Source organism: Anser brachyrhynchus, assembly GCF_964034855.1.
Source record: "Anser brachyrhynchus genome assembly, chromosome: 3".
Classification (NCBI taxonomy): domain Eukaryota; kingdom Metazoa; phylum Chordata; class Aves; order Anseriformes; family Anatidae; genus Anser; species Anser brachyrhynchus.
The window spans coordinates 9,553,654-9,578,428 of NC_137696.1; the positions used below are offsets into that span (position 1 = coordinate 9,553,654).

General features: G+C 40.5%; 1 protein-coding gene across 3 annotated transcripts; it reads left to right on the forward strand.

Moving 5' to 3' along the window:
* The first annotated feature begins 642 nt into the window (after positions 1–642).
* Positions 643–23,979, forward strand: PPP4R3B (protein phosphatase 4 regulatory subunit 3B). 3 transcript variants are annotated; one of them, XM_080587511.1, is made up of 16 exons: positions 643–1,035; positions 1,932–1,987; positions 7,580–7,678; positions 9,164–9,784; positions 12,763–12,840; positions 13,671–13,787; positions 14,799–14,915; positions 15,311–15,460; positions 16,171–16,273; positions 17,292–17,333; positions 17,967–18,125; positions 18,797–18,966; positions 20,113–20,252; positions 20,719–20,882; positions 21,325–21,527; positions 22,263–23,979. In XM_080587511.1, exons 1-16 carry the CDS (start codon positions 894–896, stop codon positions 22,356–22,358), a joined length of 2,457 nt encoding a protein of 818 aa, XP_080443637.1. In that variant the 5' UTR covers positions 643–893; the 3' UTR covers positions 22,359–23,979. The 3 variants fall into 3 exon arrangements, with proteins under 3 accessions (XP_080443637.1, XP_080443635.1, XP_080443636.1); XM_080587509.1 differs by having other exon boundaries at positions 644–1,035; positions 20,698–20,882; XM_080587510.1 differs by having other exon boundaries at positions 645–1,035; positions 15,311–15,442; positions 20,698–20,882.
* Positions 23,980–24,775: the final 796 nt, after the last annotated feature.

Sequence of the window (24,775 nt, forward strand, 5' to 3'; positions counted from 1 at the left end):
GTGTAAGTGCTGGAGCTCCCCGGGCCTCACGTACAGCCTTCTGTCCCCTAGCAGAGCAGCAGGTGCTCTGTGCTCTTCCTTTCTATCCACAATAGCCAGAAGTAAGCTTTAAATTTCACCATTACCTTTTTATTTTATTTTATTTTATTTTTGGATAGAGGAAGGGGGTAGCTGGCTTTAATATGAAAAGGAAGCTGTACAGGTTTTACAAGGGTGAGTGGTTTGTCTTAACTGGTACGCTGTGGTACGCTGGTACAGGACTGTGCCCCACGAGGGCTGAGGGCAGGCACCAAGAAGCTCTAATTTTTAACCTGTGGGTGCGGAGCTCTGGTGGGCTGGGGGTGGCAGCCCTAGCTAGGTATGTACGTTGTGTGTGAAGAGGGGTGCTTAGCGCTGGTACCAGCTTCTAGGGCAGGCTCTAAGAGAGAAATACCCTTAGCACGCATAACTAGAGGCTGCAATATGTGCCCCTTGGATGGGGGGAAGCCCCGCCGAGCCGAGCCCTCAGAGCGGCCGCGGCCCCGCTCCCCTCACAGCACCGGCCCCGCCCCACCGCCCGCCCGCCCCCTGCCGCCGTCCCGCGGCGGCCCCGCGGCTCCTGCCGGCCGCCGTAGCCCCTGCGAGGGGAGCCCGTGGCCGGGCGGGGAGGAAGAGAAAGGCGGCGGGAGGCGCCCGACAAGATGGCGGCGGCGCGGCGGTAGCTGCCGGAGCGGCGCCAGCGGGGCCCGAGCCGGGGCGCGGCGTCGCCCTCTCGCCGGCGGGCGGCCATGGGCAGCGGCGCGGGGGAGGCCCCGCGGAGCCCCTGAGCGGCCGCGCCCCGAGCCCCGCTCCCCGCCGCCCTCGCCCCGTCGCCCCCCGCGGGCCGAGCCCGGGCCCGGGGCTGGGCCCGCACCATGTCGGACACCCGGCGGCGGGTGAAGGTGTACACCCTCAACGAGGATCGGCAATGGGACGACAGGGGCACCGGGCACGTCTCCTCCACCTACGTGGAGCGCCTCAAGGGGATGTCGCTGCTGGTGCGCGCCGAGGCGGACGGTGAGAGCTCCGGGCCGGCCCCGCTCCCTCAGCCCTGCCCCCGGGCCCCGCAGCCTGCGCCCCTCGGGGTGCCCTGGCCGGAGGTGAAGTTACGTGGGGCGACATCTTGCTCGGCCTCGGAATATTTACACCTCCCCCTCCCCCCACCATGTTCTGAAGTGCCCTTTTCCTCTTCTTACTACTACAGAAATATTATGGTCGTGGTGTTTTTTTGTGTGTGTGTGTTTTTTTTCCTCCCTAGAAATTTACCGATCATATTCCAAGGCAATCAAATTATGTGCCATTATATTCTATTGCTCTTTGAAGTCACCTCAAGGCTCTCTTTTGCTTGGTACGCGCTTGCCGTTCGGTCAGCCGACAGGTGCTAATGTGCTAAATAAACCACCTCAGACTGGTATAAATGACTCGGGAGCTGTTGCCAGGATACATACACTGCTCACATACACAAAGTCAAGTCTTTGGGTTCATGCTATCTGGGTGATTCACTTCTGAAGGACAGTTGAAGGAAATAAAAGCAAATGGCCCACGTGGCTCGTGTGGGCAAATACATTTTTATGCTGTGCAGCATGCTACCTGGTGCAAATTTGTACGGATTTGTTAAATGGCCTTTAAAGCAGTTAATTGTCACACCAGGTTTCAGAAGGAGAAAATAGTGCTGCAGAGAATTTTGGTCTCAAGTAGAAGAGGAAAGCGCTTTTATGTGGGTGTTTCTGTTGGATTTTGTTTTACCTGGCTTGTTTGTCAGGAGTTAGATTTAAAGAAGATTGTTCTCCAGGACTTTCTGGAAGATACGGATTAGATTGAGCATATGTTGTCTGGCATGCAGGCGGCTGCTGTAAGACCCATGGAAATGTTTGTTTGGTTAAACTCAGTAAATATCTTCATAACTTTTCCAGGTTCGCTACTGCTAGAATCGAAGATAAATCCAAATACTGCGTATCAAAAGCAGCAGGCAAGTATCTTTACTAGGTCTTATTTTTTTCTGATTACTGATGCTGAGGAGTTGTTTTATGTTCAAAGTGACTGTTGGTATCCGTAGGTTTCTCCAGCTTAAGACTACACAGTTTTCGAGAAAAAGGGCTAAGTGGTGAGACATGCAGTTGTTAATGTTGTTTTTTCATAGAGATGAAAAACTTGCTTAGAAGCCTGTGGTGCTGCACTACTTTGTATTCCAGAAGCTTACATGTTCGTCTTATTAATATATACACATATATATGAAAATTAGTTAGAAACATACATGGCCTTGAGTGAGAGACAAAAGCTGCTCATATGAAATAATCGACACGTCAGGAGGGCAAAATTTCAGCCAGCTCTGTTATTTCTGTAGTGTTTACTTCCTGAGTTTTTTTTTCTCTGGAAGTAATATGAAGGAATTTGTTTTTGTGGGACTTCCCTTATTGTTGTTTAGTTTTTGTTTTAAGCCCTGGAACCTTCTGCTCTCCTAAGCAAAGTGACTAGCCATGGTGGGGCTTAATTGCACAGTTGCCTCTCCTGGGGGTAAGGCTTCTTCAGAACAAAGAAGTAAAACAGTTGGGAGCTACATTAATAGGTCATCTTTGTTTAATCCACTACAAAACTTAGTTTACTAAATCTCTTGCTTTTATTGCTTTTTCCTTCTGCATTCATTTCTGGTGTCTCTGCCTTCATTGTTCTCGTGGTTTATTACGTGTTTTTTTTCCTGCCTCTTTGTTCTGCAGTAGATTCTCTATTTCTTCTGTTCAGTGTTTCATACTGCTCTTCATCATTATGGTATCCAGAAGTGTTTCAGCACTAGAGAACTATTTTTTTTTTCTTCCTAAATGATGAAGATGCAAATCATTAAGGGTTTTGTTTAGGATTTTTTTTTTTTTGAAAGAAAGGTGACAAGCTATGTCATGAGAATTTGGGGAAAGAGACTTTTGTAGCTCTTGAGCACAGGTTGGCTGGAGTGAGTCAGTTGTGGGCCTAGCTTTACAGAAGGCTGTGTTCTGTGGTTTCCATTTTTCACTCAGTAGATACTGGTGTATTTAGTCAGATGATGGTTGTAGGCTTTTCTTGGGTGGGCTGCTGAGGAAAGAGAGGATGGTCTTTGTGGGAGCTCTACAGGGTTCTGAAAGGCAAGAGCCTTGAACTGCTTCCTGTTTAGTAGAGGAAGCTACTGCATAACGAAATACGAGCACAGATTGTGTTTGATGCAAAGTTAGAATTGCTTCCTTTTGCAACTTATACTCTGAAACTCCATACAACTGCTTACTTGAAAACCTTCTTTGCTTAACTGCGCAGTTTCAAGTGACTTGATTAAGTTGGGTTTTTGTTGTTGTTGTTGTTGTAGAAAAGGCTTTCTAGGTTGTAGTTCCAAAAACCTGATCTTAGGCTGAAGTTTGTTTAGGTTGGCTTTTATTACCAATCCTAATGCTTTGTGTCCTTGTGGCCGAATCTTTGCTTCACTTCTCACTCTTCTGGAGATGTTTTGCATTGTTTTTAAGAGGAATAATGATGGATGATTTCCAGAGGCAGGTTCTAGAACTGTCTAGTTTCTGAGCTCATACTGCTTTTAGTTGACAGTGCTTTGTCTTTGAATTTGATGTGCTGCAGAGTAGCAAAGATCAAAACTTCGTGTAGCAGTCCTGTGCTGCAGTTTGTGAAACTTCAGCCTCAGCTCAGATTGTGGTACTCACACCTCGGTGTCTCAGAACCGATGTTATTTAAAATGGCGTAAAGAATTAGGCAATATATTCTGGTTAACCAGTGAAGAACAGAGGTGGTCTTGGTGTCTCTAGTCGAGTGTTGAAGTCTGCTGTGCTGTAGGTAGCCTGCAGACTTGGAGGCTGTGCTCATCTGTCCAGGACAGGTGCTTTTGTAGCTGACTGACTTGTCAGAGTGTAGGTGCAGATTTTTATTAAGGTGCTGATCTTGGGTTTGGGGAAAGCCACAACATGGTGCAGCTTGACAAAAAGGAAACACGCCCTGCCTACACATCTGTCTCTTTAAAAATAGCTTGAATTGACTCACGGAATAGCTGCCACTTAAGTTTGGATTTGCATACCATAGTTTTGTGGAAAAATACCCAATATTTAGTTGCTGTGCATCAGTTTATAATTCCCAATATATACTATTTGCACTAAGTAGTACTATAATGATTGATTAACTATAAATACTGCCTTCTTGAATCGTGTTGGTGGTCTCTCTGGCTTTTGTGCAGAATTCAGTTTTGTCACAGTGTTAGGCATGCAATAGGAAGAGGACTTGGATGTGGGTGCCCTGCTGCTCAGCCTAAAAGAACTCCTGATGCTTTGTACGCAAAAAGTGTGAGACACCTAAAGAGCTTTAGCAGCTCCCTGGATTTTGGGCATAGGCTTTGAGAAATGCATGCCTCCGCTGAGCATGCCGTGGCTGCCAAGGTATCTTCTGGAGGCTCCAGCAGGAGCGCTTTCAGGGTGTTACCACACCCACGTCTTGTTCCGCCCTCTCCTTGAGGTTGCTGTTCCCTGGCATGTGGGCAGAGGAGCATGTACGGGTGCCTCAGTGAAAGTCAGATGGATCCGTTTGTGTGCTTTGTTCCTCCAGCTTTGTTACAAGGGTGGTAATTTTCAGTTGCATGGGTTTAAGACTAGTAAAAAGCTACAGAAATTCTCATCGTAAACACCACCTTCTGATATTAACTCTCCTTTAGGTACACTCTATCTGTTTTCAGATCTGAGATGAAGAATGTGTACAAATGCTCTTGAAACACAGTTGCCATCATTCAAGTGACAACAGAGCAATTTACTTCAGGCAAAATCAGTGGAGTTACTTGAGGCTGGGATTTTACAGGCTTCCAGGGGTGCTGCTGTCACCAGCCAGAGCAGTTACCAGGGGGCTTCTTCACTCCTTTGTGCCAGCATGAGTCTTCACGTAGCCATACAGCAGGTTAGATGTAGGAACTGATCCCACTGGAACACGTCTTGTTGCTGGCTTAATTTCTATTTGTCTCTTGTCCTCTCTCTGGTTCCCTGCACAGCATACCTGTGCTGGCATAGGAGGGGGATGAGGGGCTGGTGCTGGAACCAGGAGAGGGAGTAGCAGGCATTGTACAAACCAGTACTGACAATGGGGGGTTAGAACTGCCCTCGTAAAGCTCAAATTGTTTTGAATTAATCTTTGTTTTGTTTTGTCTTGTGTTGTGTGAGGGAATGAAGGCATGTTGCTGTTGCTGATCTAAGCGGGCCGAAGCAGTAGTCTTGTGAAGGAGCTAGGTCTGGAGGATATCTGTCTGATCTTGAGTCATCTTGGGACATGCAGGAAGCGCATGGCTGAGTAAATATTATATTGGTGTCGGATAATTATTTTCTAATGAAACTACCTTTTAATAAAGATGATTAAATAGGCAGCATCTTGCTTGGTAAGAGTGAGCGGAAGTGCTTGAAAGGGAGCAGGAAGGATCCTGGTTGTTCCGTGCAGTTCCTCTGTGTGCCTGTTCACTGGAAACACTGGAAACACTTCAGACAGTTTATATTTCAGAAGTCCTTCCGAAATATTTTTGGAGAAACTTACATAACTTCTACTCGTGTGGGCAGTATAGATTGTAACAACTACTACTCAGTAACCCGAGAATTGTCACAAAAAATTTTAAGTACAGTCTCTATGGATGCACACAGTCATTTGAGTTACTGCAGTAGGCCTGTTAGTGGAATGATTCTGGGCTATGAACAGGACTTCTTCATGCATGTCTCTCTTTGTTTGTTGAGGTGCCTCTGGTTTTTAGCTTACCTGGAAGTGTATCCATTTTCTGAGTGTTAGGGCATCCATAATTTCACAGAACGTTTTCAGATACAAAAATAAAAATTTGAAATGAGTAACTGCCATAAAATTGTACTTAAGAATTCTGATTTTTGGATTAACCTGTAAATGAGCATTTTTTAGAGAGGGTACTTTGTGAAAGGCAAGTTGATGCTGCTAATTTGTAGCATATTTAAATCATTTGGGCACTCTGTTTTAAGCTGTTGACTGAGTTCCTGTTATGTTGTAGAGTGTCTTCCAGTGGTAACAAACTGGCATTGCTCAGCATACCTGGACTTGAATGGAAATGATACAAAGCTTTGTTCAAAAACCCTACATCAAAATACTTTATAACATTATATAAAATACAATAGCAAAAACTTGTGTGTTTTGTTTTTCAGTCTTTGCAAAATAAAAAGTGCCTTTGGCAATACAGAGTGAGCACTTGAGGGCCCGCTCTCCGCGTATCTGCTTTCTGTGACAGTTCATTCTGAACGAGGCCAGGGAGCCCATCAGGCTTTTCAGTCCCTGCAGTTTAGAGTTGTTTTTTCACTGAAGGCCAGCTCAACTGCTCACTCCAACCTCACACGCTGTAACCACAGGTTCAGCTGTCCGTGAGCCAGAGATGAGGCTGGACAGCTGTAAGCACAACCATGTCAGCTGTATGAAGCTGTGCCACTTGCACGCGTGAATCAGAGCCCAAGAGCAGGCAGACTACCTATTAATGTTTGTGGCAGGAGCACAAAAGTGTAAGTGTGGTGTAGGACACTTGCAAAAAGAAACAAATCTCTGAGCGTTAAGGTCACAGGGCAATGAGCTCAGTGCTTTCCATTAAGGGCAGACTCTGTTTCTTTTAAATGAAGGAGTAAAAATGAAAGAACAAATAGATATACTGCAGTTCACTGCCAGCCAGTTAAGTTACATTCACACAGTTCTTCTGTGCAAGTGCCGTTATTCAGTGTGTGTTTGAATCCCCCTGTCTAGGACCTGTTCTAACCTGAATGAGGTAGTTATGTTTATTTCAGAGTAAGAGATTCTGTAGTAGTAGTGTCTTAGTGAAATAAGTCATAAAATATTTTGTTAGATATATACTGAAAGAAAATGCGTAACTTGGAGCAGCAAGTGACCTAATAATACTCCATTTAAAAGAAAAAGTCTGTTCAGAAATTCCAACAAATTCCTAGATGTATTGTGCAAGTGTACAAATTGAATAGAGGCAATAAGAATGGAGGGAAAGAAAATTTGCTCAAGTGAAAATACCTGATGGCAGGATGTTTGGAGCTTTAGTAGTATCTTACAAGTTTTATATAATCCATGGCGTATGTCTTTGAATTCAGGAAAAAGACACCTGTTTGTAATAGGTGAGGCTTTGTTTCTCACATTGCTACAGCTGTATTAAACCCTTTCTGAGGAGGAAGCACTGTAATCTTTTACTTTGGTTTGCAGCTTCTTAAATATGAGAAGACTTAACTTTTTATATTGCAAGTTTTCTTAATTTCCTGTGATGTGTGCATTCACATGCACAACCAAGAGCCTCAGCTTGGAATTAGGTTGCAGAAAAATGCCATTATAAATGTTTTTGGTATGGAAAAAATACATAGATGGATAATATGTACGAGGATGTTCATAAAGCAAAAAAGAAATGTCCCTTACAGCAGAACAGGTAACTTAATATTTCAGTGGCTTATAGTCTTTTTTTAACAAGTGTAATTATTATTTAATCTTTAGGCATGACTTAATGGAATACAGATGAATATGTGGTGTAGGTCTGAACTGTCTCAAACAATTTTTTTTTTGTCTTGTACAGGACACCTTGATTGTTTGGTCAGAAGCAGAAAATTATGATTTAGCACTGAGTTTTCAAGAAAAAGCTGGCTGTGATGAAATTTGGGAGAAAATCTGCCAGGTACAGTTATATTTTAATATTCTGTTTCTTCCAAATGATTTAGTGTCTTCTGTGGCTTCACGTATTTGGTTTGTAATTTTTAAATCTATTTGGAAAATAAGCATATGCTCATCACTATTTTCTGTGGCTTTTCTTTTTCTTTCTTTTCCTTGTTTTCTTTTTTTTGGGGGGATGCCAGATTTTAATTGTCCTTCTCCCAGTCTGCAAGGAGCTAACTAGTTGGAGTGTGGAACTAACAATCTGTTTTAACACACAAGGAGACAGATCCTGCTTTGTGAGAGGCAGAGGTGACATTGCTGTCAGAGCTTAAAATCTCGGTCATTTTTTCATCATGACCTAAGTCTTATTATCCATGTCTTATGGATATTTCAATCTTCGTTATTATGAAACAGAGTATAGATCTTAACACTTTCATCTCTGGAATTAACAAGTCAGTGGAATTGCACCGACGTGTACTTAAAAGAAGAAACCCAGGCTTTCATGTCAGAACTTATTGTAACTGTATCAGATTTTAAAAGTGTAAAGCTGTAACTAAAGATACTTGGAACTGGGGTTTTCTAGCAGTTTGCTTTGAACAAAGTAGGCAATTTAGATGCATTCTTAAACTTAGCATTCATTAGGCTACAAGTCTTCTCAGCCAGTACTCAAATACCATTGTTGAAAGGAACCAATGCTAGTAATTGCAAGTATATGTGTTTAATAAATAGTCCAGGTTTCACACTGGTCCCGTTTGGGGTTGAGCTGATCACCTGTCTGAGAGGGAGGTCTCTGTGTGATCAGACAGCGCAAAACATTAGCCTTAGTCTCTTGCACTGTATTTCAGAACTCCTAGCACTTCAAGACTGCTGTCTGAGAGGTGATCCTTTGTGAGGGAGGTCCACCGGGAATTTATGAATCTTAGGGTTGGATCAGTGAAGGGAATAAAAAGCATAGGGTGCATGAGAAGGCTGAGGAGATGAGAGGGGCATACAGAGCAGAAGGAAAGCGCTGTAGAGCAGGAGATGAGATGATTGCATCCCCTTTCCCCTGTTCAGTTGGGGCATGACCCTTTCATGTCTTTTGTTCTTGGTCCTTTTGTTATGGTTCGTGTAACATTAACACACCTGTGGGCTCTTATTGTGACTTGAAGTCTTCATACACTTCTGTTTGAGACACTGGAAGAAGGTTTTGTTATGCCCATCTTTTCTTTTCCTAGTATGTTTTGTGTTTATCTTCAAGGTGCTTCAGACTACTTTATTTCACAGATGTCATTAGGTTTTGGTGGTTTGTGTTTTGTTTTGTTTTTTTTTCACTTTCTGAGAAATACCTATTAAGATAATGGTAGTGACTTCTGTAGGATTCACAAGCAGCAAACTTCTCCTCTTCATGGTTAGGTATTTTCCAGGCAACTGAAGGTATGAAAGGATTTATGTATGTGTTATTGACTTGATTTACTCTTGCATATGTATTGGGATGAGACAGTAATTGTGCACGCTCTGTTCGTAGGTTCAGGGTAAGGATCCTTCAGTGGAAGTCACACAGGACCTTATCGAGTCCGAAGAGGAACACATAGAAGAAATGCCTGAAACTAGTCCTTTGATCGACCTTCCTTCTTGTGAACTCAACAAACTTGAAGAGATTGCTGACCTAGTTACCTCTGTTCTCTCCTCACCCATCCGTAGAGAAAAGCTAGCGCTGGCCTTGGAGAATGAAGGCTACATTAAAAAACTATTGCAGCTTTTCCAAGTCTGCGAGAATTTAGAGAACACAGAAGGCTTGCATCATTTGTATGAAATTATTAGAGGAATTTTGTTCCTCAATAAAGCAACTCTGTTTGAGGTGATGTTTTCTGATGAGTGTATTATGGATGTTGTTGGATGCCTTGAGTATGATCCTTCTTTGGCTCAGCCAAAACGGCACAGGGAGTTCTTGACCAAAACAGCAAAATTTAAGGAGGTTATTCCTATAACAGACTCTGAACTCAGGCAAAAAATCCACCAGACTTACAGGGTACAGTATATTCAGGACATCATCTTGCCGACACCATCTGTTTTTGAAGAGAATTTTCTTTCTACCCTTACTTCCTTTATTTTCTTCAACAAAGTTGAGATTGTCAGTATGTTGCAGGTAAGTGGTTTTTAATATGGTATAGATGGATTATGTATAGATACATCTAGGTGTAGTTTTTAAATTGATTATGGGTCTATAACACTGTCTAAAGTAATCACGCACAGTGATTTGCATTGTTTTTCCCTTTATTTCTGAAACTTTAATTTTATTTTTGATTTTTAGAGATAGTAGATTTCAGGTGAGTTTATTTACAGATTTTTTAATGGATTGTAAGCAATTATCTTATTGTACTAATTTCAAATGTTCATGTTGTAGTATAAAGTAGTTAATGAATTAATTTGAATCGTTTTCTCTTCATACTGATATCCCAAAGTAATACTAGGTAACCAAAATGTTACTGTATCAGAGCTTTGAAAAACTCACTGAAAGGTTCCTAGTCAGAAGCAGGTTTAAGAGTAGCCGATTGTCACAAAGAAGCTAGGCTGCGGGAAGAGCCTTGGAGCGAAGCGCTGTGCTGCATTTGCTGACAGTTGGGGTGTTGTCAGTTCATATTTTTTTGTTCAAACTAATGGCTACCAAAATGTTTTCATTCTATTTCTGGTCCATGTACTTGGGGAAATGGCACGTTTGTGTGGAATAGAACTTCACAAACGTGTCTGTTTTCTTGTGAAGAAGAGAGTATTAAAATTGTGGAAAGATATAGGCAGTGGAGAAATAATATTGCCATAAGACTGCAGCAGAGGACTGGAGGGGGGAAAAAAAGACAGAAAACTACATGGGTAAACTTTTGGGCTTCTTTTTACTTCGGTTGAATAGCAGGAAGAAACTAGGAAGTAAATCCTACTAGCAAAATGAATGACTTCCATTTAGATATTTTCTTTAAAACCCTGTAAAGTTCTTTATTTTCCACCAAAGTTTTACTGTACTGCATGCCTACTTGCACCTTAGTTGAAAGCAGTGGATCTGTGACTGTCACCTGTAGTACTCGCTGAAGGAAGCTCTGAAGTTCTGTCAGTTCTTCGCTGCTCGGTCACTGCCGGCCTTGCCATAGTCGAGACGAGTGTATGGCACACGGGTGCATCTGCTTTGAGACTGTGACTGAGATGAGCGTGCTGATTTACAAGTAGTATTGACACCTAAATCAGTTGACCTGCCTTGGATTTGTAAGTGACAAAGAAAGCACACATGGAAGAGAAGTTGCTGGCTATTGTGCTTAGGGAAAATTACATTGTAGTGTGGGCATCAGGTTCAGGACCACTTTCCCAGTCTGCTGGTGTAAATCAGCTTTTTGTTGCGGCACAAGAATCTTAAAGCCCCTTCGGGTTTGGTGAACGAATTAGAAGTCTTATTACCCTAAATACACTGGTAAAGCTCCCTAGGAAGTGCAGTTTGTAGGAGTACCAGGCTGTTTGCTACTGCAGTGAAGCCCTTTCGATGTGACATGGAGCAGCAGACCCAGCACTGCTGAGGAGGAAGGGCAGGCATGTGGAAAACGCAGCAAGCCCAGAAAACAAACCTAGATCCACCCTGTGCTTTAGGGCATCAGGACTGCGCCGGGCCGCAGCTCTAGACAAGCCAGAGATCTGTCTGTTGCGGAGTAGTCTGTGGTGGGGATTTTCTGGCCTCTTGTTGTGATATGATTGGTTTTTTAACAGACTTAATTTAGCTGTTAAAGTCAGTAAGGCTTAAAATAAACTATTAAGTCTGTGTAAGTTGCATTGTCGGATGCTGATTCAGGTACCTTGTGCTTGTAAAGTACTTTTTTTTTCCTGAGAATTTTAAGATGTGAGGAAAAATGTGACCTTTTGGCCAACATTCAGGTGATTGTAAAAAATTCTGTACTTCAGCTTAATAAAATGCATTGAATTTAGTAATAGCAGACAGCTAAGTATGAAGTAACTGCTGTCTAAAACATGCAACGTAACATGGGTGGTTATCGCAGTACTGCTGCGTCCCTTCGTGCTTGTTCAGTGAATCAGTGCGGTGCTGCCCAGCTCTGTGGTGCGGTAGCACAATGCTGCTGTTGGCTCTGAGATTTGCACCGTATTCAAAAGGTGATGGGCATTTTGATGTGAAGGAATGCCAGCACTTCTCCATGGGTGTGCAGGGAAATCGGTGTGCAGAGCAGGATGTGCCTGAGCTGTTTGGAGGCAATGCTGTTCACCCTGGTTTTTGTGCACCTCTCGAGTGTTAAGCCATGGTGTAACTGGAACGCTTGGCAAGAAGAGAAACGGTGTCCTATATACACCTAAAAATAAGTACCTATTGGCAGGAGATCTCAAAGTGATGATCTCAATAAATGATCAGAGAAGTTTCCCGGATGGGGAAGGCTGAGCTTTGTGCTCAAGTGGGGGAGCTTGTTTATTGAGAGCAAGTTTGACAGGGGGTGCATGGCTGTGGCAAACTATTGAAACACTGCAGATGGGAAGTAGGAATTGATGTGTGACCCAGTGCTCGGTGTGGCGCCAGCAGCAAAGGCGCTCCATGGTTAGAGCCCCCTTGGCAGCACCCAAGGGGGAATCCTGCAGGTGCCCTTCCTGAAAGGCTGTGTGCATGGCCTGGGGAGGAAGCCCGGATCAGACAGACGGGTTGTGGTGTTGTGATGCCTGGATGTGAGTGAAAAACCACGCAGCGAGCCTGCAGGTTGTAGGGCAGAGCCGTAGGCATCCAAGCCGCCTGGCGGAGGACAAGTACCAGAGGTTCTTTGGGACTGGACCCAGTAATGCTGCCTGCCGCAGCTTAGTGGGCAGCCCTGCCATATGGAGCGGGTGCTGAGACTGTGTGTTGGAAACGGAGCTCTTGGACGGGTGCTGCAACTTCCTTTTCAGTGATAAAATGTAGGTGACTGTGTTTATTTAAAAAAAAAAAAAAAAAAAAGCTTTTCTACCCAATCTACTAGTGCACATTTTTTGTTTCTACGAAGTGAGCAGATAGTTAACTTCAGTCTGACTTTATACAGTGTCAGAGCCTATAAAGATAAGAGTTTTAATGTGTAAGGTGTGCTGTCTAAGTCACTTTCCTTTTATGTTACACAGGAAGATGAAAAATTTCTGTCTGAAGTTTTTGCACAACTAACAGATGAAGCTACAGATGATGACAAACGATGTGAATTGGTGAGTTGGTGTACTCAGTAGGTGGCTGAGCACTTTAAACTTCAGACATGCAGTAGAAATGTTGAAGGTGTTCTGTTGGTTTTGCAGTCACTGAGGTATTTCCCTAACCCTAGAGTCATTTCTAATGCACTGTAGTCTTTGTGCTCCCTAGGACAATGTTTCTTGTGAGGTAAAACTCTGATTTATTTGTTCTAAGTAACTTATTTTACTATAGAGAAAGTGCTAGTGCTAAGCTTGAGTCCTAGGCTTGAAAACGTACTTTCTTTAAAAAGTACTTTAAAAGTACTGTTTAATGTACTGTATCCAATTGCTGTTTTTTTTTCTCCACTGTATCGTGCTCACTCAATAAAGCCTTTCAGTCCTATGACTGAGAGTCATCCCTCTCAGTCCCTTGGCATATATTTTACAAACGTTATTTATCTCTGAATATGTTTATCAGCTTAAGTTGCCTTTATAAAAATCTAGAGTGTATGTTATCAGAAAACATCTTTGTTCTTTCAAACAAAAGGCAAGCCAGACAGAAGTATAAATCTGTCCTATGCTAGGTGGGATAAAATAGCTACAAAATGACTGTATTTCTCTGAGGTCCATCGTAGCCTCTTAATGGATTTTTTCATCTGTTTTTAACTGCCTTTGTTATCCTTTTATTTCTACCCTTAACGTTGCCTAACTGCTATTGAACATTGGGGGGAGAGGACTAGATGAGTCTTTTTTTTACAGGAAGGCATATACCCACCGGCACACAGACTCTGATACAAATCATAAGTATTTCTGACTTTCAGTGTGTTCTGAATCAAATACCTGTGTTGTTTTTTTTCCCTTTGTTATAGGTTAACTTCTTCAAGGAGTTCTGCGCATTTTCTCAGACATTACAGCCTCAGAACAGAGATGCGTTTTTTAAAACTTTGGCAAAGTTGGGAATCCTTCCAGCTCTTGAAATTGTAATGGTAAGCGAAAATGACATTTTAATAAGAGGCAAAAAGAGGAAAAAAAACCAGCCATTTAGCCAGATTTTCAGATGTGCTAAACATCTTTCTGTAAGTTTAATTGGACAACTTTGTTCCTCTGAAAGCTTCAGCTTATAGTGATGTCCTGAATCCGGAAGATCTACGATTTTCTGAAGTGGCCCAACTTTATCACTATTACTGTTTTTACTTTGCATTTACTTTGAAGCCCTCTTGATAACAGGGGTAAAATTTGGAAGGATTCTTCTTCATGTTGGAGTTTGATTTTTGTTGTTGCTATTGGAGCAGTGCTGAAATAGTATTTTTAGATTTAGATAATCTTGGACTGTTACTTGTTCCTGTCCAATCCTAATCTCATTTTCAGTGGTATAAAGCAGTTTATCATAATCGGCAGTGTGAAAACCTGGCTTTTTCTCTCCTATTGTTGAAGCAGCTATTGCTGCTTGACCATTGCAAATTGTCATTGCTGTTGCTGTTCAGAAACTGTATATTCTGTTGTTGTGGTTTTTTAATATTCTAGAGTAACAACATGTGAGGTTACCAAAGGACATTGACTGTTATGTAAATATAAAAGTAATATAAATGTTAAGTGATTAGACAAACTCTAGTCTCATGGTTCTTTTCCAGGCCTAGACAAGTCCTAATGTTTCCTGTTACATTAGTTTTCTAGGCTTAGAAATTGTGCATTTAACCAGAAGGAAAAAATTACATACCCTAAGGAAAATTAATAAATCTTGCTGTACAAAAATTTCTCTCACTCAGACAAATTAACTGGTGTAGTTGGTTCATCAAATTGACAGAAATCCTTGCAGTCTTTTTCCCCATTATTTTTCTCCTTTAAAGCATTTTACTGTTTTGTCTTTCTCCTGTCACTGTTCACTGCATCTCTTGTAGAAATTTTTGTAATAACATGTTCTCAAAACTTGAAACTCCCTGACTCTCTGCAGCTCTATTTGAAATGGTTCTGCAATAAATTGATCTCATTTTTACTAGGGGATGGATGACTTGCAAGTTAGATCTGCTGCTACAGATATATTTTCTTATCTGGTAGAATTTAGTCCGTCTATGGTCCGAGAATTTGTAATGCAAGAGGCACAACAGAGTGACGACGTAAGTAAAAGTGTGTTAGAGTTTGTTGAATGCACTGAATATGTTAGTTTTAAGACAAAACAATGACCAAAAAAAAAAACCTCTTCAGCATTTTGTATGCAGTTAATCCAAAAGTGTAGATGGTAGAAACATAAGGAGAATTAGACTTGAGATATAAAAATTTCTAAGCATGTTGCTGTCCCATGTGTGTACAGTAATAAAATCATAGCTCTGCCTAGCAGAGACATTTAAGTGTGGTGGGTTGTGCCTGACAGAGCTCCAGTGTTTAAATGCAGCTCTTCCAGTTTTCCCATTTCACTTTTTTTTTTGCTTTTAAATAATAAACAAAACATCCTAATATAGAAACTAGGGAAGTCATTCCACTATTGAAACTCTGTGTATATTTCTTTTTCCAGGATATCCTCCTCATCAATGTGGTCATTGAGCAGATGATCTGCGATACTGATCCTGAGCTTGGGGGAGCTGTGCAGTTAATGGGGCTCTTGCGTACTTTGATAGATCCAGAGAATATGTTGGCCACAGCTAATGTAAGAAAATACAAAGGGGTAAAGACACTTTACTGTCTCAGCAAAATTGAAAGCGTGATTTTCTTACTGTTGTTTTGGTCAGAGGATTAAAAAAAAGTCTTTTAACACTGTCACGTGTGGTCTGATACTGAAATTTAACAAGCTAAAAATAAACTTCCATTAACTTTTGATAATAAAAGGTACGTGTATGTGGCATTGTGCAAGTATTTATTAACACAAGCAGTCCAGTTCTTCGGTGAAATAATACTAGTTCAGTCATAACTCCTGGTAGCTGAATGATAAATACTGGGAGAAGAGAGCCCGGGGGGGTCAGTGTTGAGCCAAATCACAAGAAAGCACATTGTAATCCTACTTGTATATTGATAGGTTTGTATTATATGTAGGGAAAAGGACAGGATGACAGGTGTTTTGGTGTAAAGTGTTGAAGGTGACTATGGGAAAATTACTGCCTTTAAGAACATGTAGCACTTTGAGTCACTTCTGTCTTTTCAGGATGTTTTTGCATCCATGGTGGGCTTTTGTTGCTATTTAAGTTGGTTTGGTGTCTCAGATCTCTTCCCAAAATGAAGAAATATGTTTTGAGTGAGGATAATGTTGCAGTCCAATCAAAAAGATGCAGGCAGCCCAGAGGGAGTCAGAATTATCTGTAGGATGTCTTCTGTGTTACTACCCTTTCTTAAGAGGCTGTATACAAATGCCAGTATTTAATAAAGTTATGTTTGTTTTAGAAAACAGAAAAAAGTGAATTTCTCAATTTCTTCTACAACCATTGTATGCATGTTCTTACCGCACCACTTCTGGCTAATACATCAGAAGATAAATGTGAAAAAGGTAGTATTTTTTGTTTGTTTGTTTGTTTGTTTAAAAATCTTGTAATATTTTGAACTTACAGCACTGGTAACAGACGTGAGCTTGTGATGCAAGCTGGGAATACGTGTCCTGAAATCCATTGTTCCTTCTGTTGTAGGGGTTCTGTGAGCAGTCTTGCCCTGTATTGTGGTTTTGAATGAGAACGCCTCTGCGCTGTGCTTTCTAAAACATTATCTGATGATGATAATATGTCTGATAACGATATATATATATATATATGTATGTATATCATTAATCGTAAAACACTTTTACCAGTAAGGTTTAAGAAAATAGTTCTTGTAAAGCAAAGAGTGTCTGTAGTTCCCAGGTGCTTTTTAGAAAAGAAGTTTGCAAAAATGCTATGATGTTACTCTGTAGTCATTAGCAGCTCAGGTGATCCATCCCAAAGACTAGTTTTCACTTGGCAATAGCATAGAAATACAATGTGGAACTCCTTTACCTTTTTTCTTTTCTTTAGCTTGGCAATTGTAAAGGAAGCGGCACATAATTAACACTCACTAGTTTAATGCTTTACAAACAAATGTAATATAATGACAGCCTCTGAGTCAGGCTGCTTTTTTTTTTTTAAGTACTCTTTCAAGGGATGAAAGGGAACGGTTTTGCAAATGTGTATTGAAGTGTTTGATTTGATCTTACCCATGTTCTCACAGTGTTAAGTGGAAAAAAATGTGTATTAAATGAAAATAAAACTTGTGGGATATCTGTAGTACTGGGTAGCATTCACTGAAGAAATTAGGACAGGCATTTTCTTTTAGCTACGTAGGAATAATTCTGAAGTACTAGGTTATATATTTTCACATAGTTGCATTTAAAAGTTTGTAACATAAGTTGAATGAAACGTCAGCTGGCTATAATTTTTGCTGTATTTATATTTCCCTATAACTTACAGAAAGTTTTGAGTTGATTAAAAGTTTGATAAAATCATTTATCTATCCCTATCTGTTAAATATTTACAGTGCTTTTATTTTCTGTTTATCAGATGCAGTAGTTGGGTCCACTAAGAGTAATACAATTTGTCCTGGTAAGTTTTAATTGAACTTGAGTTCTGGGATTTTTTTTTTAAATAAAAAGATAGCATCATAGAAAACAAGGCATGTCCATATTGTTTTTTTAAAAGTTTTTATTGCAATAGATGGTTTTTGGTTTCATTTGAGACAGCAGGAAGCTGAAAGAACATTTTCATCTCCTTCTAATTAACTTGTTTGTTATTATTGTGTTTGGTTTGTGGCTGGTTGTTGTTGTTGTTTTTTCCCAGTCTACCTTGCTTCTGAAAAATCACTCTTAGTGGAGTATATGCTAAGGAGTCATAGCTGAACTTTTATGGTTTGGATTTTTGTCTGTTCAGGGTTCTTTAAGAGCATTATGAAAAGACTAGCGCTACCGGGCATTGTTACTCTGGGCACCTGTAACGAGGAACTGGCTGATGGAAGAAGCCCCACTGCCATTTCAGGGTGATTTTTGTGGCTGAAGAAAACAAAGCTGAATTAGTATTTGTTTTGTTCTGATGCAGTGTCCTGCTTGCTAAAGCACTTCAGTGTGATGCTGAAATGTCAGGAACCATAACAGCAACTGAAGGTGGTGGTGATTTGTTCTGTGACAGCACTTTTTTCTCCCCCTTCTTTAGTGTATCTTAATGCCTGACTTTTTCTCATAGATAATTATCAAACGGCACAACTACTTGCCTTAATTTTGGAGCTGCTTACTTTCTGTGTGGAACACCATACGTATCACATCAAGAATTACATTATGAACAAAGATTTGCTAAGAAGAGTACTGGTCTTGATGAATTCAAAACATACATTTCTGGCCTTGTGTGAGTATGGAATTGTCATTACCTCCTTCCTCAAGGTGTTTTATGTACTGCATGGAATGTGTAACAAATACAAGTGTATACCTAAGTTCATAATTAGTGTTAATATTGCAGACTGCCTGCTTAGTAAGTTTGGGAAAAAAAAAAAAAAAGGTGGCAGGTGTCTGTTAATGTGGACCAATGCAGCTTCTGGTGGAAGGAAAGTGGTTGCATCTCTTGATATGGTTGTGGGGGGATTATTTGTGATCATCTCTAAAAGCTTCATAAATCTAGTGCTTCTTGTAGAAGGTGAATGGACTTTGTGATCCACAGTACTTAAGGAAGAGTGGCTGGTTCTGGAAAGCAGATACAGAAGCACAGGAATGTACTAATAATTTAACTTCATGTGTGCTGAAGCTTATTGCTGCTGTACTTCTAAAACTTAATGGACCCTGATCAGATTCACATGCACAGAAACGTCAAAGAATTCAGGAAAAAACAACAAATTAACTATCTGCAAATGTTTATTTAGAACTTTCCAAAGCACTTTGCAGTGCTCTTTGTTTTGTGGGCCCTTCTTTCTCTTAGTAGCATCAGTTCTGTGTTTTTTTCAGCTCTTTCCAAGAGCAGCAGACTGGAGTCCTGATATGTAATTATTAAATTATTTGATTTTTTTCTTTTCTTTCTTCATGTAGGTGCTCTTCGCTTTATGAGGAGGATAATAGGCCTAAAAGATGAATTTTATAACCGTTATATCACCAAGGGAAATCTGTTCGAACCAGTTATAAATGCTCTGTTGGATAACGGAACTAGGTACAATCTGCTCAATTCTGCTGTGATCGAACTGTTTGAATTCATCAGAGTGGTACGTTAGCAGCTGCTTCTGCTTTTACGTATATGTGTGTGTATATGTATGTCATCACAGGTAGAAAAACGAAACAAGTCTTTCATGTGAAATAGTGTGTTAATACTTAAAATTACAAACTAACAATCCCAGGGATAGATATTCAAGTAGAAGAGAGCCAGTAAGCTGCTGCTTGTTCGTTTTACTTGATCATCCCCTCCAAGAGTATGTAGAGGCCCTCTTTGTATGTATGTCTGTGTAAAAGATAATATCCTGTGGGTGAAATTCTTCAAAGTGGCTGACTGAGTTGTCTCAGACCAAACTTTGAAGTGAAGAATTAAGTGAAGCATGTTATATGTCAGTAAATCTAGTCTCAGATCTGGTAATACACAATTTGACTATAAATTAGTGATCGTTGTCCTTGAAAATCTTACATGTGCTTTCTTAGTGTCAGCTCTGAATCAGTAGCTCTTCACTGTCAGCATTGTTGGGAACAGTGTATACGTGGACAGGACGAACAGGGGCACCCAGTTTGTTGTATCGCTGGGGTAGAAAATGGGGACTTGCAACAGCTCCTAAGCTACTTGGGGCAAATGCATTGGTGTGTGGGAGTCTTCTCAGGGAATCTTTGTGGTCTCTGAATACGAAGAGCACTTTTTAGTCCTAGGGTATTGTAGCTACTATCATTTCCAGCAAAAAGGAAAATGCATTGTGTTTTCAGATGACTTTTGCCCTTGTGATATGAACAAATGTTTATCAGATTTGCCTGATATGGTGAGACTTTTAGGGGACCAAAAGGTGCCTTGTTTCCATGTGTGCTGATGCAACTACTGATGACTAGAAAGAGAACTAAAAACTTGTGGGGAGAGCAGGGCATAGTTAAACTTATTTTTTCTCAAGGCCTAGACCGCAAAGATAACAAACATCATGGTTTAATGAAACAAGCAGGATTGGTACAGTACTGAAAATATTGGTTGTTTATGAGAAATTCTAACCGTATATTTCTAGACTTCAGCTTTTATTTATGAAAAATCTGATTTCACATTTGTTCTTTACAATAATGTCTTCATTCTGGATAATTAGTTACTCTTTGATCAACTCTAAAGCTTTCTGAACTTCTGCATGTATATATATATGAGACTTAAATACTATTTTGTTCTTACACAGGAAGATATTAAGTCACTTATTGCACATATAGTTGAAAACTTTTATAATGCACTTGAATCTATTGAATACGTTCAGACATTCAAGGGATTGAAGACAAAATATGAGCAAGAAAAAGACCGGCAAAATCAGAAACTAAACAGGTACTAACCATTTTATGTATTCTGAGCCTTCTCCAACGTTATGTAGTATCACCTTACTGCTTTTTTAATCTTTCCTAGAGGGCAGAAAAAGCAGAAGGCTGTGGGGTTTTTTTTGTATTTTTTTTATTAACAATGAAAATGTCAGAATAAACCTGTATCTGGCTTTCATCATTGGCTTACTCTAGCACAGTTTGTGAATACATTAAATGTTAGTTGGAAAACTTTCAGCTTATGAAGAGCAGAATCTTTTTCATTCAGAGTTAGGATTCAGTCCCCCTTCTTGTCAGTTGGCGATTTGGTGAAGCTCACATTGACAGAACAAGGGGCAGCTAGACTGCCTTCCCAAACTGTTGAATTTACTTTAAAGCGTCGAAGCCATTTCTGATCCTGTCCAATTCTGAAACAGCACACAAAACTTGCATCACTTGTCGTGTGTCTCTTACAGTGTTCCATCTATATTGCGTAGCAATAGATTTCGCAGAGATGCAAGAGCCTTAGAGGAGGATGAAGAAATGTGGTTCAATGAAGATGAAGAGGAAGAAGGTGAAGCTGTCGTACCTCCAGTTGAAAAGTCAAAACCAGAGGATGATTTTCCAGATAGCTATGAAAAGTTTATGGAAACTAAAAAAGGTATTTACGTAATTTCAGCTTGTCATCTCTGGGTGTGCTGTGTGCCAGATAGGTGAAGTGTCATGTAAACAACCCAGTTGCTTGTGTTCTGAACTATAAGCAGGAGTAAGGGTGTTCAAGTAGTAAGTAGCAAATTCCCAACCTGTCTTTGCAAGCCAGGCTAGGATTAAAATGAGTTAACTAGGTACATGTCTAGGGCAATTTTAAATGGTATTCAAAACCAAATCTCTACGAAATTTTGTGTACTGGATGGTGCTGTCCCCATGTCCAACGCAGCTGTGCCATTCTCATTTGGAATGCTGTTGTGCTTTGAATGAGGTCAGTGAGTGAGCTTTCATTTAAACTGAAATTTAAGAGGTTGCTTTTGCCCTGTGTGATGCTTTGTGGATTGTGCTTTGTGGCATACAGCTGATACTTAAGCATGAAAATGTTTGTCCCTCAGCTAAAGAGAGTGAAGACAAAGAGAATCTTCCCAAAAGGACTTCAGCTGGGGGTTTCAAGTTCACTTTTTCCCACTCAGCCAGCGCAGCCAATGGTGCAAACAGTGCAAACAGCAAATCCGTGGCAGCTCAGACATCACCAGCAAGCTCCAATGGCTCCTCTTCAAAGAACGCAACCCTGACCACAGCAGTGACAGCCACGAAGGTGGGAGAACTTATACAAAGCAGCTGTCCCCGCTTCAGGGAGCAGTGCAGTAATAATGAAATCTGACGGTCCGTAATGCAGTACGGTTAGCGTTAGTCTCTAGGTGGGGTCTCATTTACATGTGTTCAGTCAAAGCCCTGTGTAGTTAAACCCTTACTAGTGTGGGGGAAGGCTGAAAGGACTATTAGGAACGGAAACCTGCTGGTAACCTGATGGGCACCATTCGATCTTGCATCTTCTGCATAACTCAACTGCTCTCCTTCCTCAACTTACTTTTAACTGTCCAGGTGCTTGTGTGAGATATGCTTGGGCTTTTTTCCTGAACTGTGTTAGTGGAGCACCTTGTCAGGGACTTGGTAAGAAAGACTGACCAGGAAAATGCATGTGTATGCTTTAGACTTTGTGGCAGTCCAGCTGGGAGCTTAAATTGATTTGAAATAATTCTGAGGCCAGGATGCAGAGGAACAAGGAAGCTCCACACTTTTTTTTAACCCTTGAGATTAAAATACGTAGTCCCTGACTTACAAATAACACTTGTAGTAGAGAGGGAAATTACTTGTTGTTTATGAAAAGTTCTGAAAACAAGTAACTGTAGATTTGAGTGCTATCCTAAGAGAGACTTGACCTTCTGCAGGCTTGTGTGTCCTGGACAAGCTCATTGGGGGTTATATACTAAAAATTATGCCTTCCTGGGTATTTTTTTCAATATAAGATTTTCTTTTTTTAAATTGGCAGGGAAGTCTAGTTGGTCTAGTGGATTATCCTGATGATGAAGATGATGATGAAGAGGAAGAGACATCTCCAAGGAAAAGACCTCGTCTGGGTTCATAAAAGAAACCAAAACTTTGGAATAAAAACTTTTATTACGGGGTTTCAAATGCTGCAACTGTTTTAAGAGCTAAAAAGAATCTGATTCAGAAAGCTTTCTCCCATGAGTATGTAAGATAATACACGGAGTAGCAAAAGAAACTCGGTATATGAGCTAGAAAGGGTTAGTTCTGTAAACACAAGGCTTCTGAGGAACTTAATATCTTTCTAGTAAATAAGGAGGCTGCCATTCAGGCTGTCAATAAAAAAAAAAACTTAAAAAAAAAAGTGGGTTAGCATTCACAGAACCTGGATGATGGCTTCTCAGCAAGGAAAGTCTCAGGTGTTGGGAGGGCATGGGGAGGGAAAGGTAAGGTAAACTTCTTTTTAAATATTGCAGGGTTTCCCCAGTGTTAAGCAGAACTAGGAAAAAGAATTCAAGCTTAAATTTTGAACCCAGTAATCTTAATTTTGTAATGGTGCTGTCAGTTGTGTTCTTTTAGCAATGCCTCTTTTAAAAAAATAAAAAAAATATTAAGGTAAAACTAACTGTATTTGCATAAGAACAATCCAGATTTTGGGACCATTTATTACAAATTGAATTTCTCATGGTTGGAGGGAGGGACACTGCAGTTATAGTGCATGTTGAGTTGTTTAAAAGTTAAAAAATAAGTTTTAATTTGTATTTTTAAAGAGGAGAAAACGGAAGCTGGATTCAAAATGGATGGTTTTGCTCGTTTTTTCAATTAGATATCCAGTAATATCTATGCCAAGGAATGACTGCTTCCAAAGTCTCTCCAGGAACTGCTTGTGTCACACTGGTGCTTTACACGGCACACTCGAATAGCTGTCGGCTTCTTGTTGTGCCGAATTTGAATCACTTTCCGCTTTGTTAAAATGAGCTCTCTCTTCTCAAAGCAGCAAGGGATTTTCCTGTTTGCAAGTTTAAATCGCATAATTGAGGTGGTAATAAGAAACACTAACAGGTTTTTAATAGTGATGAATTTAGTGGTGTTTAACATCAAACTCATTTTGGACCAAGATGAAATTATTACTAGCAGGACACCAGTTGTTGAGGCAGAATCAACAAGCAGCACCTAAATCTGGGTGCAAGATGAAAGCTGCTTTTTTAAGAATAAAAGCACATTCCATGTAGGTAAACAAACTGCAAGAAAAATAGGTAAGTTGATAGAGGCAAACAGTCCAGGTTTTATTTTCAAGAGCAGGAAGTGAATTGTAAATATTTTAATGTTAGTTTGCCCATATGTGATCTAAGATCATGAAGAAATAAGAGGAAATTTCCCAACAATTGATGTCAAATGTTTTTTAAAAAAATATGAAAACAGCTGCAATCCACCACATAGATCACTCTTGTAATGTGTTATGGGTCCATTTCTCCTGGAATAGTTTAAACTGAAGCAGTTTCTCTGTTTTGGAGATTTTGTAGTTAATTTTAATTTTAGCTATTGTTTGGAAAAAGATGGGCTGTCTGTGTAGATATGAAGTATAGTTTTTCCATAAAACAGAAGTTTATTTTGTATTAAAAATACCACTGTACTTGTTTTACACCATTTGTATACATGTGGTGATATTAATGCTGAACTGTAAAATTCAGGAATTAAAATGTGACCCTGTAATTCCATAATTATTGCTTTTGTTTGGTTTGTTGTAGATGGTAAGTTAACTCAGAATTTTAAATGTGGCCATTTTAGAATATTCTTTAAAATTAGTTATTGTGCAGTTTGAAAAGTAACTCTACACCACCAGATGAAATCCCAGAGGGAGTGTGTGTTTCTACCGACCCGTAAGCTAGACCCAAGCATTCTGACGGACGGCGGTTTGTGCGTGTGGACCTGGGGACAGCGGTGTTGCCTCTTGTGGGCTCCAGGCAACCAAGCATGGGACTCCTCACTGCTCACCCATGATGAAGCACCCAGTCAGCTCCAACTGCAGAAGATCTGAGGAATTAATTGAAGTATAGCTGCAGTGTCACCAGCATGTGCTTGCTCTCCTGCTAATGATCATCATTTTTTTCTTGACGATTTTTTCTTTCCATCAGTAAAGATGATTAACTTCCTTCAGTACTATATGTGCTACTCAGGCAGCAAAGTTGCACAGTATGTGCCTTGACTAACCCGAGGCTGAAAAATTGTGTCATCTTGTCTGTGGACCCAAGTTGTCCTGATTTTTTTTCATTTAACAGCTACCCAAGGCAACTTCTCTGAGGGTCTGATGGAAGCATGTTAGTTCTCACTCAATGTTCCCCACCACTCCAGCTCTTTCCTAGAGTACTGTCAGGTGCTTAAAAAAATAAATTCAGACCAACAGGAGTCTCTTTCCTCAAAAATGAAAAAACTAGTATGCTGAATTTTTATTGTTACTAGAAAAACTGTATGAAGCTGCATCAGCTGTGCTGTTCAATTTCTTTTAAATCCCTGTAG